Source organism: Suricata suricatta, chromosome 15 (genome assembly GCF_006229205.1).
Source record: "Suricata suricatta isolate VVHF042 chromosome 15, meerkat_22Aug2017_6uvM2_HiC, whole genome shotgun sequence".
In the NCBI taxonomy this organism is placed as follows: Eukaryota; Metazoa; Chordata; class Mammalia; order Carnivora; family Herpestidae; genus Suricata; species Suricata suricatta.
This window is the reverse complement of record NC_043714.1, coordinates 53,296,835-53,314,641: the sequence shown is the minus strand read 5'-3', so window position 1 is coordinate 53,314,641 and position 17,807 is coordinate 53,296,835. Positions and strand designations below refer to the sequence as shown.

At 33.1% G+C, this 17,807-nt stretch overlaps 1 protein-coding gene across 3 annotated transcripts in view; it reads left to right on the top strand.

The window, feature by feature from the left end:
* Positions 1-17,807, top strand: part of CSMD3 (CUB and Sushi multiple domains 3) — a 1,185,533-nt gene that overhangs the window by 1,030,265 nt on the left and 137,461 nt on the right. For all 3 annotated transcript variants that reach the window (XM_029923716.1, XM_029923715.1, XM_029923714.1), the window contains 2 exons: positions 10,916-11,034; positions 12,718-12,787. In XM_029923716.1, the coding sequence (XP_029779576.1) occupies positions 10,916-11,034; positions 12,718-12,787 (189 nt within the window). The remainder of the gene's footprint in view (positions 1-10,915; positions 11,035-12,717; positions 12,788-17,807) is intronic.

Sequence of the window (17,807 nt, the reverse complement as noted above, 5' to 3'; positions counted from 1 at the left end):
CACATCAGACAAATCTGATGTTCCTTGAGCCCAATCTATCCTTCCTGTGCCTTGGTCTCATTATTTCTAGAGACCCATTTTGATCATTTCATGTCCCATTTTGATCATTTCATGACCCATTTGATCATTTCATGTCACTGAAGCAACATCCTTTAGCCTCTAACTCCAACACTAATTTCTTATGTCATTTTTTACCACATGTATTTTGTAAGACTTTCCCATTAATCAAATGCAGTAATTGTCTGTTTCCTAGATATAACATGCTTTTCTTCTATTCTCCTCAGCCCATTCATTTCCTACAGCTGACATGACCCATTTTTTCCCTTTCCTAGATATACAGCTCTCAATTTTATCAATTACCCTAAATCATAATTGATCCAATCAAATCATTCTAGAAGTGATTTTCTTCTTTTTCATGGATTCTGATACCACTCTTTCACTTCCTATATGCCTTTTATTTCTTAACTCAACAAATATTTACTGAACACTTATGTGTCAGGCATAGTTCATATTTGTGAACAAAAGAGAGCCTATCCTCTAGTCTTCTTGGAGCTTATAGTCTAGCAGGTGAGGGCATAAAAGTCAAAAATTTAAGTTTTTTAAACTGCAAATGTAAATTTTTAAACTATAGAGCACTTTGGAAAGTGACAAGTCATAGAAGAAGACAGATGGAAGGCTGAGGGACCCATAACATTGGGGCTGCAGAGAGGATGTTATGAAGGGCAGATCTTCGAGAGAAGATGATATTTGAGCACAGGCTGGAAGGCTGTGCAGGAATAGACTTTGCTGATATGTGAGGAAAGGGTGTTTTAGAGGATACCCAGAGCAAACACCCTAAAACATGAGGATGAAGAAGAACAAGGAGAAGAACAAGAGTGAGAAGAAATGAGGCAAGAGAGAGAAGGGAAGATGGCGGTCTTGTGGGCTATTTTAAGGATATAATTTTCCCCTCCAATTGAAATGGAACTTCTTAGGAAGTTTGGAGCAGAGAAATAGTATGCTATGGCTTATAAGGTACTGTAAGGGGCTTTGCAATAACAAATGTTTAGATAATTTTAATTAGCATTTTTGAATTAATTTTCAATGAATATTAAGCTACTTGAGGGAAGTATATTATATATCATTTATTTCTGATATTGTGCCACACAACGATGTATTATTGCTTCTACATCCCCAGTAAATATTTCCTCAATTTGAAAATTGAGGAAAAAAGACAGTAACTACATTTATCCAAAGGAAATAACTGTATGTTTGTTTAATGATTCTACTTTCATATAATTGTGGCCTATGACTTGGCTGTTATCACCCAGGTACCCAAAGTTCTGTAGCCAGCAGGCTACCTGTACCAAGTATGCCAGACTGGCCTTAAAAAACTGTAATTTTATAGTTCAAAACACTACTTGTTTTTGTACAACTTTATTTTCTTCTCAGGTTTTACTCTGTCTTTTTAAAGAAAATTTCTATGTAGCTGGCTTAAACTCTTTCATTTTGCTTTTTAAAATATTTGAATCAAAGATAACGATCTCATAATTTGGTACATACTAATATTTAAGGCTCACACTTGCTTATCTGTCCATGATGCTTTCAAAGTGTGGAATATCTGTACTACACGCAGCCATATGTAACAGAGCATATACACCATAAGCATTTGAATGACTGCTAAGGTTCCTCGATGGCAGTTTACAATCCCTCCATCATGATTATTGGAATCATTATAATATCATCAGTATATTATAAAGTTAACATTTTGTCAAGTGTCCAGTTTATGTCAACATAGTATAAATGTTTTATAGATATATCTTTATGTAATTTTCCCCACAAACTTGAGGCAGGTATTAGTTTAAATCCTATTTTATAGATGACAAAACTGAAGTTTAGATGATAATCTCAGAGCTCAAAGTAAGTGAGTAGTAGAGGTGGGATACAAACCTCAGAGAATTTTGGAGCACCTGGGTGGCTCACTCAGTTGAGCATCTGACTCTTGATATCAGCTCAGGTCATGATCTCATGGTTCACGGGATCGAGCCTGCTTCAAGCTCTGTGCTGACAGCGTGGAGCCTGCTTGGGATTCTCTCTCTTCTTCTCTCTCCTGCCCTCCCCCACTTATGCTCTCTTTCTCTCTCGCAAAATAAATAAACATTAAAAAGAAAGCCCTCAGAGAATTTGAGGAGCAAGCAGTCCTGGCAGATATATTATAGCTCTCTGTACAGTTTCCTCACATAATTTTCCATCTCCATATTGCTTCCCAAATATAAGAACAAACCCACTTGTATAGTCATCAAATGTTTGTTGAGTAACTACTAATTATTAGATACATTTTCTAGGTGTATATACTACAGATTTATATAATATCTAGCCTTAAAAACTTCACACTAATAGTAAGAGCATGCAAACAAATAATTGCAAAATTACAGTACAAACACTATAATTATTGTTAAGTAAGTTGGTACTTCTCAGATAATTGTGCATTATAGTCATTGAAGTCTTGTTCAAATTCTAGATAAGATCCCACCGCAGAATATCAAGTTGGTTTTCTGAGATTTAGCCAAATATTTGCACTTTTACCAGCTTCCCAATATCACAATTACCAAAGTATGAAGACATCCTGTATAATTTAGGTGATGACTAAAAGAAGGTAGTAATCAAATCTGTTAGGTGTTACTAGTGACAGAGTCAGGGAAGACTTCACCAAAATATGAATAGAAGTCCTGTCGGCAGGTAAGAGTTAAAGTGTAGGTATGGAATTAGTTTGGTACTTTTCAGGGACCTCCAGAAATGTAGGTGAATATAATATGAGCATTTATTCTGGAATCAGACTTAAGTCTCTGTCTTGGCAATGCTGTTTGGTAGCCATGTGACATTAGGCAATTCCTAAAGTTCCCTAAAAAACCAGTTTCCTCGTCTGTAATATGGGATAATATTATCTAACTTGAAATACTGCTTCAAAGTTATATTATCTCATCCGTGTGAAAGCATTTATTATGTAGTACCAGGATCGTAGCAAGCTCTCAGCAAAAATTGTCAAATGGCATTTTAAGTGCTAGAAGACAGGTTAAGAAGGTGGTAGACATTGTTTTTTGCAGAAATAGGAGACTCATTCAAGGGTTTCAATTTGGAAGGTAACGTGATTAGTTCTAAATTTCTGGAGAGCCATTTTATTTTGGAAAATGGAAAATGTTTTGCAGAAAGAGAAGAGTTCTAAAGAAGGGAGTTCCAATAGTTCACGTGAGAAATTCTGTAGGCGGTTGTTATGGTTGTGTACAGATTTAGTTAGATCTGGAGATGAGAGAGAGGGAGGAGTAGAGGATGATTCTTAGGTTCTGGCCTTTTGTTTTGGTTTTTACTTTAGATCCTACCACTTTTTATAATCACAGCTTTGCTTTATCCCATTGGAGATCTGCCTTTCAATTCGCTGGACTTTTTCTTTGAATTTTAGATCGTAGCTATTAAACTAAATAAATCAGTATCAACTGAACCATTTTTATTTACCTGTAATGATTAGGCCTCACATCTTACAGTCAGATCTGGGAACCAAAAGTATTTCCTAATTTAATTAGTGAAAATGCTAGTATATGCTTGCAAGAGTGAAATGTGTATAGAAGGTGCTCTTGGTGCTATTTGCAAAGTAGGAAAAAATGGCAAATGAGTTATATGTATATATTTTCTAAAATTTATAGTCATGCTGCTCAAATTATGCTCTCTTGGAGGTTATAGTTGGTCCACAAATAAATTGAATCAGGGTAATTTTTCTAAAATATAGACACACAAGGTAGTAAATATACACTTGTTAAATTTATTGCAATTATTTTTTTGAAACTTTGAGGGCTTCTGATTTTATATTAATAGATTCAAACAAATTACCCGATATGTAAATAGGTAGCCAGTATTAATGGAAAGAGTAAGAAAAAAAAAAGAAAACCCTCCATTTTTATTTCTGTTACTAACAAAAGAAACTGAATGTTGAAGATAAGGAGGCAAGCAGAATGGAAGAAGATATGTTTGCATAGCAACCTTGGGAAACACAGGAAAACTAACACGTATTAGAATTCTTGAGTGTGGAAGATACATTTTTCTCTTTCAATAAAGAAAAGCCAAAACATTAGTTGAGATTCTGATTAGTATTTTGGTGTTATCATAAGTTGACATAAAGATTTTTGTGTTGGAAATGTGTGCTGGTTTGGTAGTCATGTCAATAGATGTAGCTGCTCTGAGTTAATATATTTTTCTATCAAGTATTGAATTATTCAGTATAATAATCCAGAGGAATGTTGGGAATTAATTCTTAAACATAATTTGTGTTTTTTGCTGTTTGGTTGGGTTGAACACATATGATTCTGGTTGTAATTGTATGTCTTACATAAATATATTTTTTACTTGGAAAAATGTCCCTAGTATATGGGATGACATTACACTGATCAACTGTTAGGACGCTTCCATAAATAGAATTTACAATATCTAGTTTCTCTGCCACTTGGATTCTGTTAGAGTTTCATCATTAACACTTTAGAAGTGACAATTTGTTGTAATATGCATATATAATTTCTTTCACATTTCACATTTCCTGAAATGTATGGCCATACACATTTGTATGGCACTCTAAAGAAAATTCTAAAGGGACAGGGAAATTTCTAAAGGGATAGTGGAGCATCTATAAGTCAATATGCAGCTTTTGGTTTTGAACTTATACACTGCACATGTTTTAAAAGGGCAAACTACATACAGTAATGGTGTTTGCAAATATAAGGATGCACAGAGATCTTAGGACATAGTACTCTGAGAAAGGCAAATGCATATGTTACCATAATGAATAGATTTTTCTCCCCTCCTAAACCTGAAAATAGTCATGATATATGCCACTAATAACTTTCTGCAAATCCTGGGGAAACAAAGGTGGTCCGAAAATACCTTTCCATCATCCCACATCATAATGGAAGGGCTGGTCTGAATACCCAAAAGTATACAAAATAGTCATGAAATAGTAAATGCCTGGACATGTATTCATTTGACTCTAGCTTATAATAACAAAAGATTCAATTCAGCATAATAGTAATTTTACTGCTTTCCATCCTTGAGCAATATGCTTAAGAGATAATGCATTAGGTCTTAATGAGTTTATTTTTATAATCACTAAAAATGGTTCCCTCCCTTAGGCTAATTAAATAATTGATTCTTTGAGAAAAATATAGTGATTTTAAGATTAATTATGTTTTTACTTAAACTCATTTTCTTGTTCTAACTAGTTTATGTACATCATCATGTTACAATGTTAATTGTAGAGACCTCTTCTGCCCAAATTAAATTATAAATATTTGTCATTTCTAATTTCAATTGCCATTAACAGAATATATTAAATGCAAATAACTATAATAGATTTTACAAACACATCTCACTCCTTAACCCTATAAGGCCACTAGTTTTATCATAGTTTTCTCTTTCTTTTTAATCAAAATTTATTTCATGATCATTTTATCGACTTTTTACTTCTTTGTGGTGTTGACTTAAAAATAGTTTTAGCCTAAGTTGTGAATTCTGGGAACATGTGGTTTTGTATTCCACACTTCCTCTAGTTGTGGCTTGAGCTTATTACATTAGTCCTGGTCTGTTGGCTTTTCCTCCAGTAAAACAAGTAACATTTTAGCTTTAACTTTGTGTTAGGGGTCAATCACCAAATTCAAAGTACTTAAGTTCTTGGCACTTTATATAATTTTTTTTACATATTGTTTTTTAGTATTTTTAGGGTATATATGTGAAACTTAATGATCTTAAACATACAGAAACATCCTGTTATGACAACAGAAAAAGTATCCTTTATCTAGAACGTGAATGACAACCTCACTTCCATGCTTAAAACCACTAAATAATGTTAGTTTTTATGTCCCTGACACTATTTTTATTATGCGTATCTTATTTTCCTTCAGTGTCATAATATTCCTATGAAGTTGGTATTTTTACACCTCATTTTGTAGGTAAGGGAACTGAGGCACATAAATAATTACAGACTTTACCTAAAAGTGCAGATTGAGGTTGTATTCTTAATAACTCTAAAATTTTCCTTCACTACCCACAGAAAAAAAAATACAATTTCCTACACTGGTTGAGATTATAAAACTGTTCATAATGCAGACTCAGTCTCCCTTTTCACCGTCATTTCTTGCTGCCTTTTCAAAACACTACAATGTAATGTGTTTTAGGGGGAAAACATTCTTCTCTTTTCCATACAAGAAGGAAAAATCACTTAAAACTTCATTTATTTAACATGCCACCTTGTCTGCCAGGACAGCACAGTCACCTTATCCCTCTTACCATGAGTTGGTAAAATAAATACTTTTTAGTAGGGTTATCCTGTATGAAATAATAATTTAAACAAAGGTTGACCTTAGTTTACTGTGACTGTTCCACGACACTGTAATCTTCTCAATCGCCTCTGTTTCATCAAATATTTCTTTAGAGCCTGGTTGCTTATGTTGCTAATATTTCTTTGCATTTCTGACATCTAACAGGATACAGAGTCAACAATAAGTGCTCGGCAATTGCTATGTCAGACCCTAAATAGCATTTTATCATTTAACGTAGTTTTTATTATTCCAAATTTGATAAGTAGTTTCTATTACTGGATGTTTAATTAATTTTTAGGGTAATGCTAAGTTAAATGTTAACTGAAGTAAGAACAAGTAAGGTAAGTAAGTAAAACTTTAAGGATAAAGGCAAATGTGAGAGGTTTTACATCACAACATGTCCCTGACCCACTGCTGCCTCTCAGTGACTATTCAGTCAGAATTGTGCCTTCTGAAAAAAACTTATTTACAAATATTCAATTTACATGTTCCATAATAGGTATCTGACAAATATTTGTTTACCAGATTAATAAATTAATTCCAAGGTAGATTAAAGCAGAACAAATTCTGTGTGCTTGCCATTGGAGTTTTCTACAAGTCCTCAAACTAGTACTCCAGCTCATATTGAATCCATCCTTTGATTACCACCAATTTCTGTGTTTTTTTCAGACTGTTGTAATGTTAAATGTGGAATGCCAAATGGTAATTCTAGTATATTTTAAAAACCCTCTTATTTAGTATAAACATAGAAATAATAGTTATCTTTGATCCATTATTTTGAGTCAAATTTAAAATTGAAGGCATGCAATATATTTATAATAGCAAGACATTCCTATCACTGAATACAACCTTTGTGCAAAGACACATGATTTAGTTCCTGCTCCTATCTTACATGTGTGCAGTTCCAATATTTTGGTTTTGATTTTCAACGAGTTTATACATAGTTTGTCATGTCAAATTTGTGAAGGAGTTTTGCCTTTAACAAAACAACTTAAGAGGAGTCTTTGCAGTAATTAAACTTTCTCCTCCTCCTCCTTCTTCTTTCTGTCTGCGTCTCTCAATGCGTTAAAAACTCATTAAAATCATTATGGAATTCTGGGCAGTGATAGATGATAGATCGATAGATCGATAGAGTACACACAGAGTACACAATAGGTGCTCAATAACTCCTTATGTCAGAGTCTATTTAACATTTTGTCATTACTATATATATATATTTATATGTACATGTATATATATATATATATAGTCAGAATGATCAGATATAAATGATATGATTTATGATTAAGAGTGTTTTTACTGCAGATTGATTGCCTTGTGAACAGATTGGAAAGAATAGGTTTTGGTTCTAAATAAATGGTTAAAAATAAATTTTGGAAATGTGGAGAACTGAGGTTTTGGCATTTTCATTCATGGTAACTGCCTACAGTAATTTGACAGCAGATATAACTCTGTGCAATTTTTGATACGGATTTGTCACTGGATTCATTTGTTTGTTTTTGGCTACAAAAGCAGATCAATTGATCCAATTCTCATTTCAAAAATTCACCCAAAGAGTATCTTTGATTGCCAGCACCCTTAAAATGTACACTCACAGAGCTGCAAATGAGTCAATATTTTGATTGCTTTGGTTAAACAGGAGAGAATGCTTTGCAATATTTTTATATAAATTATTTTTTCTTTGTTGATTCTTACAAATGACCTGTTGATTTTGTTACTTATAAATAAGTGAAAATAATTGGTAAAGAAGACTTTTTAAAGAGTTCTTAAATTGAAGTGTAGTTGACTTACGAGACAGTGTTAGTTCTGGGTGGACAACATAATGATTCAACATTTATATCCATTATGAATAATCACCACCACAAATCTAGCTACTTTAAAATTACTATTTAATCACTCAGAGTTTTATTTGTTTAAATAAAAAATGTAAAATATGAACTGTAAGATTTTCAGATATTTCTATTTTATCTTCCTTAGTGTACATAAAATCATTGGCTGAATAAAAATGAGAGAGGCCATCAGTGACTTCTGTTTATCTGATTACCTCATCACCTTACTTTCTTCCTTGAAACAATCATATTCAACATATTACCTGGTCTAACTCGATCTCTTTTTTCCTAAGTCTATTCTTGAACAATAGAAAGGAATATGTTCCTTTACCCTCAAATTGCCTAATAGTACTAATTGATCTAATGGATGAGTAATTTTATTATTTATAAAAAATTCATGTTCATTATAAAACTTTTGGAAATACAGGAATATACAAGGAAAGTCATACAAATCACCAATAATTTAATAATCAGGAACCTTAACCCTAATATTTGGCATATTCCCTTTTACTCATTTTTCTCTGTGATTATATATGTATATATATATATATGAATTTTAACTTACAAAATTACTATTACATAGTTTGGGTTTGTATCACATTTTTAAAATTAAAATTCATAAAATATTTACAACTTCCATATATATTATGTGTGAACCTCACTTAACAATAAAGCTCTCAATACTCTATAGCATCACTATACCATAGTCTTATTTTGTCCTCCTTCCAGAAAAAAATATCACCACTTTAATATATTAATAGTTTTTTGTGTATATGACCCTGAATGAAGTACTTGATAGAAAAGAAAAATGAACATGTACAAAATTTGGCCTTCTCAGTAAGAATGACTGCAAGAATGACCTTAGTGGTAAAGAGTAATAGATGTACTGTTCAGGACTTCCCCAAAAAACTAAAATTGTACCAAAGGAAGGTAAAATCTTATTTATAAGACATGTATGTTTATATCATAAATCACTTTTTTAGTATATTCATTCATTCCTGAAAAGGGCTTCATGAAATCAGATAAATTCAATGTTTAAGGCCCATTAGTGGGTATTAAATGAGATTAAAACAAATATAAGACAGTTTCTTTCACTTCTTAGATCCTAAAATCTAGTTGGGGAAGCAAGACATGAAACCTTAAGATTTTTAAAGTAGTCACAATTTAATAGTAACTTGTCTTGCCTTGGTCCAGAAATTCAAGATTTCAGAAAAATCAAGAAATATGGAACAGGATGTATGTTTAGAGACCTACCTAATTGAAGCCCAGGGCATTGGAATTCCAGTCCATGGACCACCCTCCTCTAGGATTGCCTCAAATGCACTCTCAAATGACCAATTTACTTTCCTGCCTTTCTGATCTAATCTAATTCTATCAAGATAGTGCTCTCATGTCATTTTCTGTCCTTAAGTGTGACGTAATTTGGCATGGTTTTTAGCTACTTTGACCATTGTATTATTACACAGAGAAATTGTCTCCAATTGCAGAGGTCGATGTTAGTTTTTATTAAGAAACTATCAAAATAGGAATTCACTTTCTTTTTCATATTCTTCATTTCATCCAATCAACTGATGATTTTTGAACGCTTCCTTAAGATGCTGTGCTCTAAGCTGCCCTTAAGAGTTTCTATTCTCAGAGGGGAAATAAATATTGAATGACTAATTACATAATTATTTATTCATTATTAGTTTATATTGAGCACTACAAAGGAAGGTAGAAAGTAGAGCTAGGAGAGCATCTGTCAGAGGGAAATATCAGGGAGTAAAAGAATGTCTGAAGTATTGTAATTGTTTAGGATTTAACTTTTAATGTTTTCTCATGAAAAGAACATATATGTATATGTATGTATATACACATATATGTATGTATACACACATATATAATGACTTTGAAGTGGTCTACTCCCTCCTATAATTTAAGTATGCATTAGATTAGTTTCAAAATGTCAATTACAAAGAAATGGATAATTAGCATTGGCTTTTATTGGAAATATAAGTCAGTCAGAGAAGGATATCAGATGTTTTCACTTATATGTGGATCTTGAGATAGGGGAAGAATAATTTCAAACAGAGAGGGAAACAAACCATTAGAGACTTTTAAAGAGAACAAACTGAGGGTTGATGGAGAGGGGCGCAGGAAAGAGAGGAAAATGATGATGGGCATTGGGAAGGGCACTTGTTGGATGAGCACTGGGTATTGTATGTAAACAATGAATCATGGAAATCAATCCCCAAAACCAGGAGCACACTGTATATACTGTATATTAGCTAACTTGCCAATAAATTATATTAATTAAAAAAATAAAATAAAAAGTTTATATTAGTAGTACATTCAGATATTTGGAAAAATATTTTGGTAAAAACATTAAATTTTTAAGACTTCAAATTATTTTAGGAAAAAACAACATTTAGTATGTATTCATCCCTGTATGTTGAAAAATAATGTTGTTAATGTGAAAATAATGGAAGTGTTTTGAATTACATAATTGTTTCCCCTTCAGAAATAACTGATTTCAAGAGTCACCAAAACTTTTTAGGTTTCAATGAGCTACATGTTTTTCTCCTTTTTATTTATAATATATTTGGGCAACAAATCTTCCTTACAAACACATTTAACAAAATTTCACATGTAATTTTACATGTAACTAAATATATTTCATGGTTACAGTACTCCATTTTGGTAATTTAATATGCATAATTTAAGCATTCATTACTTGAAAGTTACTCATGCTGTTATCATTATATTTCTCAGCAATTGGTTTGGATTCCTGTCCTGAACCACAGACTCCTAGCAGTGGAATGAAAATTGGAGACAGATACATGGTTGGTGATGTGGTGTCCTTTCAGTGTGATCAAGGGTATTCTCTTCAGGTAAGGTGATTTTTAAATTATAGTTTTGATATCCATTGCTTTTTCAGAATATTTTAACATCAATTTAATGATTGATAATCCAAAAGTTTCAAAACAATATTGATTTCAAACAATGTAGCATAACAAGTCAAAGGTATTCAATTTGTTCATAAAACCTATACATAAAAGAAATTAATGGAATGGACTAAATGTGTATTTTATTTTAAGGTTATTTATTTTGAGGAAGAGAGTGAGAGAGACAGATTGAGAGGGGCGGAGAGAGGGAGAGAGAGAATCCCAGCAGGCTCTGCACTGCTGGTGCACCAGGGAGGGCAGACTCCCTCAGGCATGTTTACTTTTGTACCGATTACACGCCAGGTCATGGGAGTTCAGGGGCCGCCTGGAAACAGGATTTGCACCCACATCTTTGCCCCAGGCCCAGTGGGCAGAAGATGAACCACTGGCAGCCTCCTCCTCCAGCTGCCAGTGTTACAGTTCAGGCTAAGAAAGGCCCGTCAACCCTCATGGTTCTCCACCCCTCCAGGGCCAAAACCTCTGGGGAAAGAATTAAAGCAGTGGCTCCAGCATGTAAGAGGTGTCACACGGCAGTTATCAGTTGCTAATTACGGTTTCCTGGTTGTTTCCTCTGCCTGCAAAGCCCTCCTTCCCAGCCTTCTACTCCTCTGGCGTCTCTGCGGCTCAGAGGCCTCCTGCCTTACTGCCCTATTTGAAATTTGGCCTTGAGTGTGTTTTTAGAGAAGGATTTGAGGTGAACACACAGGTGTGTCTCAGGGAGACGGGTTGAGAATCAAAAATACAACCGTGAAAAGAAAAAAAAAAAAAAGAGATTGCTCGATATGAGGCTCAAACCCAGGAATCCTGAGATCATGACCTGAGCCACATCGAGTCAGTTGTGTAGCCAGCTGAGCCACCACGTGCTCCTGGACTAAATATGTATTGTTTGCAAGTAACCAAAAATTATATTAGAATTAAAATTAATATTTACTTCATGCTTTTATTTTTCTGTATTCACATTGGATGTAACAACTGAACTCCTGGATCTTTTAGAATCTTTTAGATTTCAAAATAAAAACTGAGTGCTACTTAAAGCATTAAATAAAACTTCCATGATAATAAATTCCCCAAATTAGTGAAAATCAACTACAAATTCATTTTAGAGGGTCTCAAACTTATGGTTCCATAAAAAATCTTTCTAAAGACCTATTAAGAAATTGAGAAAAATTATGAGGCAGAAACTATTTCATATGTTAGGTAAATAAATTCCTTAGAGAAAGCAAAATTAAAAATTAATAATTTGTAGTCTTTAAAGTTGTATTACAAATTACTAGTCTCAGATGTACAATTAGATCTTTTTGGAGTTTATATTTCAATTTAAAATTTCATATATCTTAATCAACTTGTTTTAATACTTTTATTAAATATTTTTAAATTATGCTTTAACTTCTCACCTTAAATATTATAGCAATTTATTATAAACATTAATGTATATTGTCATTTTATTCCATTTTTTAACCAATTTTTTATCATGACTTTTTTCTAAAGCCATACTGAGAATTCCAATAAAAATTTTAAAATATAAGAAATGACAATATTTATTTAAGCTTATTTTTATGATAGTCACTCTGCTTTCTTTAATTCAGTCTTTTTAAAGTGAATACTGAACTGTATGTCTTATTTACATAGGGTCATTCTCATATTACATGTATGCCTGGACCTGTAAGAAGATGGAATTATCCAATCCCAATTTGTTTGGGTAAGTTGAGGAACAAGAAATTATTTATAAGCTTTGTCAAACTTTAAAGACACAATTTGTATATAATGTTCTTCAAACATATAGTTTTTTGTCAAGTTTTATGGAAATTCTATTTTGAGATAAATATTTCACATCTTTTTTACTTATTTTAAATTTTTAGAATTTTTAAATTCAAACTTCAATATCAATGAAAGACTTTAGAAATTTAGAAAAAGTATTAGATTTTTGGATCCTAAGAATTTTTTCCTCAGTGTGGTATGATAGAAATATCCATAGATCAGGAAAATGAGTAAATATCCATTGCTTGCTTTTGAACCAGAAACAAGGAATCTGAAGTCTACCAAAAGGAGCATGATAGTCCTTGAGATGTCTTCAGTAGTGACAGACAATTTAGATATGGAATGTACCACAATGGCCCTTGGATCTTAGAAAGGATGGGACACAACTTGTGCCCTAACTTAATGTTTCTTCCAGTTACTTCTATCCACTTTTTCATTTTTTTCTCTTTTCATTTCTGGTATTTTTATGCAAACATTAATATCCTGGGCTCTACAGAGTATGAGAAATAAATATCAGGTGTGATCCCTATCTTTAAAACATTTATTTATGTTAGAGTGGTAGAAATAAAAGACATGAAATAAGAGTAAGTTAGTTCTACCATTAACTACATGATGGAATTTCAGGAAGATTAGATGACATTGACCCAAGTCATTGGGAAACATAGCCCATAAAACGTAAATAGAGTTTCAGATGATAAGTGTAATTAAGATAAATATATGAAGAAGATAGCCTCTTTTGAGTAGTAAAAGAGGCAAAAACAAAAGAATTGATGTGACTTCTAAGACTTACCTCTGTATTGTATTACTTTCTTTGGGCTGCCTTAACAGAATACCACAGATTGTTTGGATTGGGCAACAAAAATATATTTTCTCGGAGTTCTAGAAGCTAGAAATCTAATAGCAAGGTGCTGGCAGGGGTGTTGTCTTCTGAGGCCTCCCTTGTGGGCTTGTAAATGACCATATTCTCCCTGCATCTTCATATGTCTTTTCTCTTTTTTATTTTGTTTCCTTTTTTGTTTTCAGGTTTATTTTTTATTATTTTGAGAGAGAGAGAGAGAGAGAGAGAGAGAGAAAGAGAGAGAGGGGGGGGGGAAGAGAATCCCAAGCAGCACAGAGTCTGATGTGGGGCTTGAATTCATGAACCATGAGATCAAGACCTCAAGACCTGAGCTGAAACCAAGTAGAATGCTTAAACAACTGAGCCACTCAGGTACCGCTCTGGTGTCTCAGAAGGACAATAGTACTATTAGATTAGGGCTCTGTCCTTATGATTTTTCATATAATCTTGATTACCTCCTTAGAAGCCTTAATTCCAAATATAGTCAGATTGGGTGGTAAGGCTTTAACATATGAGTGTAGGTTGGAGACAATTCAATCTGTAATGCTTATGTACCATGTGTACTATTCTTGTTGAGACTACTGGAAAATATGCTTAGGAGCAAGGATGGTCTTAATTGTCAAAAGATAGTGAAAGCATTCAGATTTATATTGGATAATATTTTTTAGAAGATATACTTTTAGGTATCATAAATAATTTATAAGTCAATTTTAATGTCAATTTTATAATTTCAATTATAAAATTATATGTATATTATGCCTATTGTAAAAATTAAAATATGCAGGCAATGCCAATTATGTGTGTGTGTTATGTGTGTGGGGTGTGTATGTGTATGTGTGTGTGTATCCAGTTAGGTATAAAAAATTGGGAATATAAAAAGGTACAGAGAACAAAATAAATAGGATATATATTTTGCTGATATGAAAACAGAGAGTTTAGATCTGTTGTTCATTACTATATCCCCAGTGTCTAGAATGGTTCTCATTGTAAGTAAACATTTGATAAATATTGCATAGGGAATAAATTAAAATAAAGTTTTAGCATTCTACTAATGGAGTCCAGCTCCAGCAGGTCAAGGGTTCCCTGAAGGATGGATGGTGTCGGCACAAGAGAGATGAGAGAGCCACAAGTTTCTCTCTGATCACCAGGCAGGCATCTCTGCCCTGACTGGAGAGTCAGCTTTATTTATGGAAAAAAGTGTACGGGGTACAAACCAGAAGTGGCATTTGCCTTAGACAATGATTTCTGATGACAAATTTCTTTGGTATGTAAAAATTTCTCAGAACATAGATTGGTAGAAGACTCATGAATACTCTTTATCAATAGTGATTGATGTAGATGATTTAGATGCTTACCATATTGGGGGAGGAAGGTATCTTCAGCATTCAAATACCAGGCAATGTTTTTATCAAAGCAAAAGCAAGAGTTAGTTCTTTGTGAGCAGGGGTCAATAGCCTGTTTTCTTGAGGGGAAGTAAAACAGGCTTCTCAGGAAATGTATACTTGCTCTTATAATCATAAAAGAAGAAATTCCTACAATAAATTCCTTCAGAAGGTGCAATCAGCATATTTTAGAATAAGGGGACAAGTCACTCCTGATACCAGTCACCAAGGTGCCTTGGGGTCAGTGCTCAAGCAAAAATAATTGAGTGGGAATGGAGAGGACTTGAAAACTTGCCTTATCTCACAAGGAGTTTTCTCAACTTTAGTGAGTTCAGAAATGGCTTCCAACTTTCTACACTATGTGTGTATATGTATATAGATAGGGAGTTACACACTCTTTATGTATTTTATGTATAATCAATACTCTTTCTTGACATTAAATTAGAATAATTTTTCATATCATAGCATGTTTTCAAAAATTTTATATTTAAAATAACTTCATAGCACACAGCATAGCCTAATTTGTGTGGTTATTTTCTCTTCATTAGAGTTTAAGTTTTTGTCTTTCAATACACATTTATAAGTCTTTTAGCATTCTTTCATGCACTCTAATTGTTTACTTAGAATTGTACCTAAGTAGACTATTTATATCAATGCATATAACTATTTAAAGCTTGGATAAATTATGCCATATTGCTTTCAGAAGTTTGCATCGATTTAAATACCATCCTAGTAGTATATGACAATTTTTATCTTGCTGTATTATTGGCACCAATTATTACTCTTACCAATTTTTTTAGGTAAAGTATTGCATGTGGATTAAATCTCCATTTCCATTGTACATTGTTATCAAGAGAAGTATTAGATGGAAGTGATAATTTAATAAATTAAATTTTTAACCAGGAAGTTTAAATTTCACCATATAAGAAAAAATTGATATGAAACTATGTGGAATACTTACTAGAGTTGATGCTCAATATATCTATATCCAAATTTCAGTTAAGGTACAATAGCTATGTATGGCAAGTGTATTAGTCTTTGATCTTCTGTTTGCTCACTTGTTAAATGGGATAATAAGGTCCACTTCAGATGCCTATTGTAAAAATTAAATGAGAGAATGTGTTTAAAGTATTTAGCACTGAACCTAGAACACACAAGACATTCAGAGTGGTAATTATTATCATGAAAAATCGCCAGTAAGTGAAGCGTCCAATAATGGGGGAGAAACTTTAAAAAAAGGAAGTGAACATTATAATGGAATACTTAACGACATGACCAAAGTTTAAAATATACAGTTACGTATAAAAAGGCTTAAAACAATTCACAGTAAATATACATGCACATGAAGAAAAATCTAAACATAAATAGGTTATCTATGGGTAGTAAAGTTAGAGGGCACTTTTATTTCTTTTTACACTCACTTATTTGCATTCTATGAATTTTGGACAATAAGCTTGTACTGTATTTGATAGACAAAGTATTTAAAGTGACATCATGGCCTTATTAGAAGGATAAACAGAAGGCAGGAGGCTGACTCAGAGAATGTCTAACAGCTCCAGTCATCAAGTAATAAGGTTACAGCCTTGTGAACTGGAAAATAAACAATCTGCCAGATATTTTGAGGGATGGAAGGAAAAGTCACTTGAGATTTTTAGGTAATAGAGACAAATCAGAAAAAAAGAATCAAAGATGATCTTATCTGAGAGGACTATGGTAGTGTTTATCTTGGTGAGGATATAGTTGTGTCTTTAACAAAAAGAGTGTGATGGGGCACGGTAGAGTTTACTACACAGCCACTACTAGAAGGAACACACAGAATTGTCATTAATGACTGAAGAGTGTGGGAGATTGCAGACACTGAATAAACAGGCGTGAATGCAGAGCTGAGGGCAGATGCATTTTTTTGGATTCTTTATGTCTTTTGCTACCTGTCATTCTTTCTCCTTCATGATTTCTTTGCTCTTCATTTTCTTTCCGTTTTTCTCCTCTGATTTTGGGATTTAAACTCTAGAAAGGTGAACAATGCAGATGATAGGATTTTCAGGTAATATCAAAAGAGATAGAAAGTAACAGATTAGAGGGGCACTGAGCAGTCGAAAGATAAGATGTTGAAGGCAAGAAAGCAAGAGAGCGTCCTTGTGTTCTTTTACTGAAAGTTCACGACAAAGCAAAACAAACCTAACAACGCAGTCTAGCCAAAACTGAAAAACAAAATTTGTTTTTTAAAATGTTTGTTTGTTTATTTTTGAGAGCGAGAAAGAGAGCATGAACGGGGAAGGGACAGAGAAAGAGGGAGACAGAGGATCCCAAAGAGGATCCAGGCCATCAGTGCAGAGCCTGACTGACATCGGCTTAAACTCATGAACTGTTGAGGTCATGACCTGTGCTGAAATCAAGAGTCAGATGCTTAACTAACTGAGCCTCCCAGGTGTCCCTTAAAAATATATTTGAAGGCCCAAAATATTTTCTTCACCACTCATTATTTATTAGACTGTGATGAATATATATGAACTGTCAAATTTTAGAAAAAGGAATTTTTGAACATTAATTATCTCTATATGTTGAAAAATTGCTCTGGTTTAAGGATGGATTAGTGGAGATTTCAGAAAGATGAGACAGTGTACAAGTCTCTCTTTAGATCTCAATGGTAATCATAGTTTGAAAGAAAAGTTTATATGAAAATTGCTACAATATTATGTATATGCCTCCCTAGTAAAATCTATCTGGTATAATTCATTCAG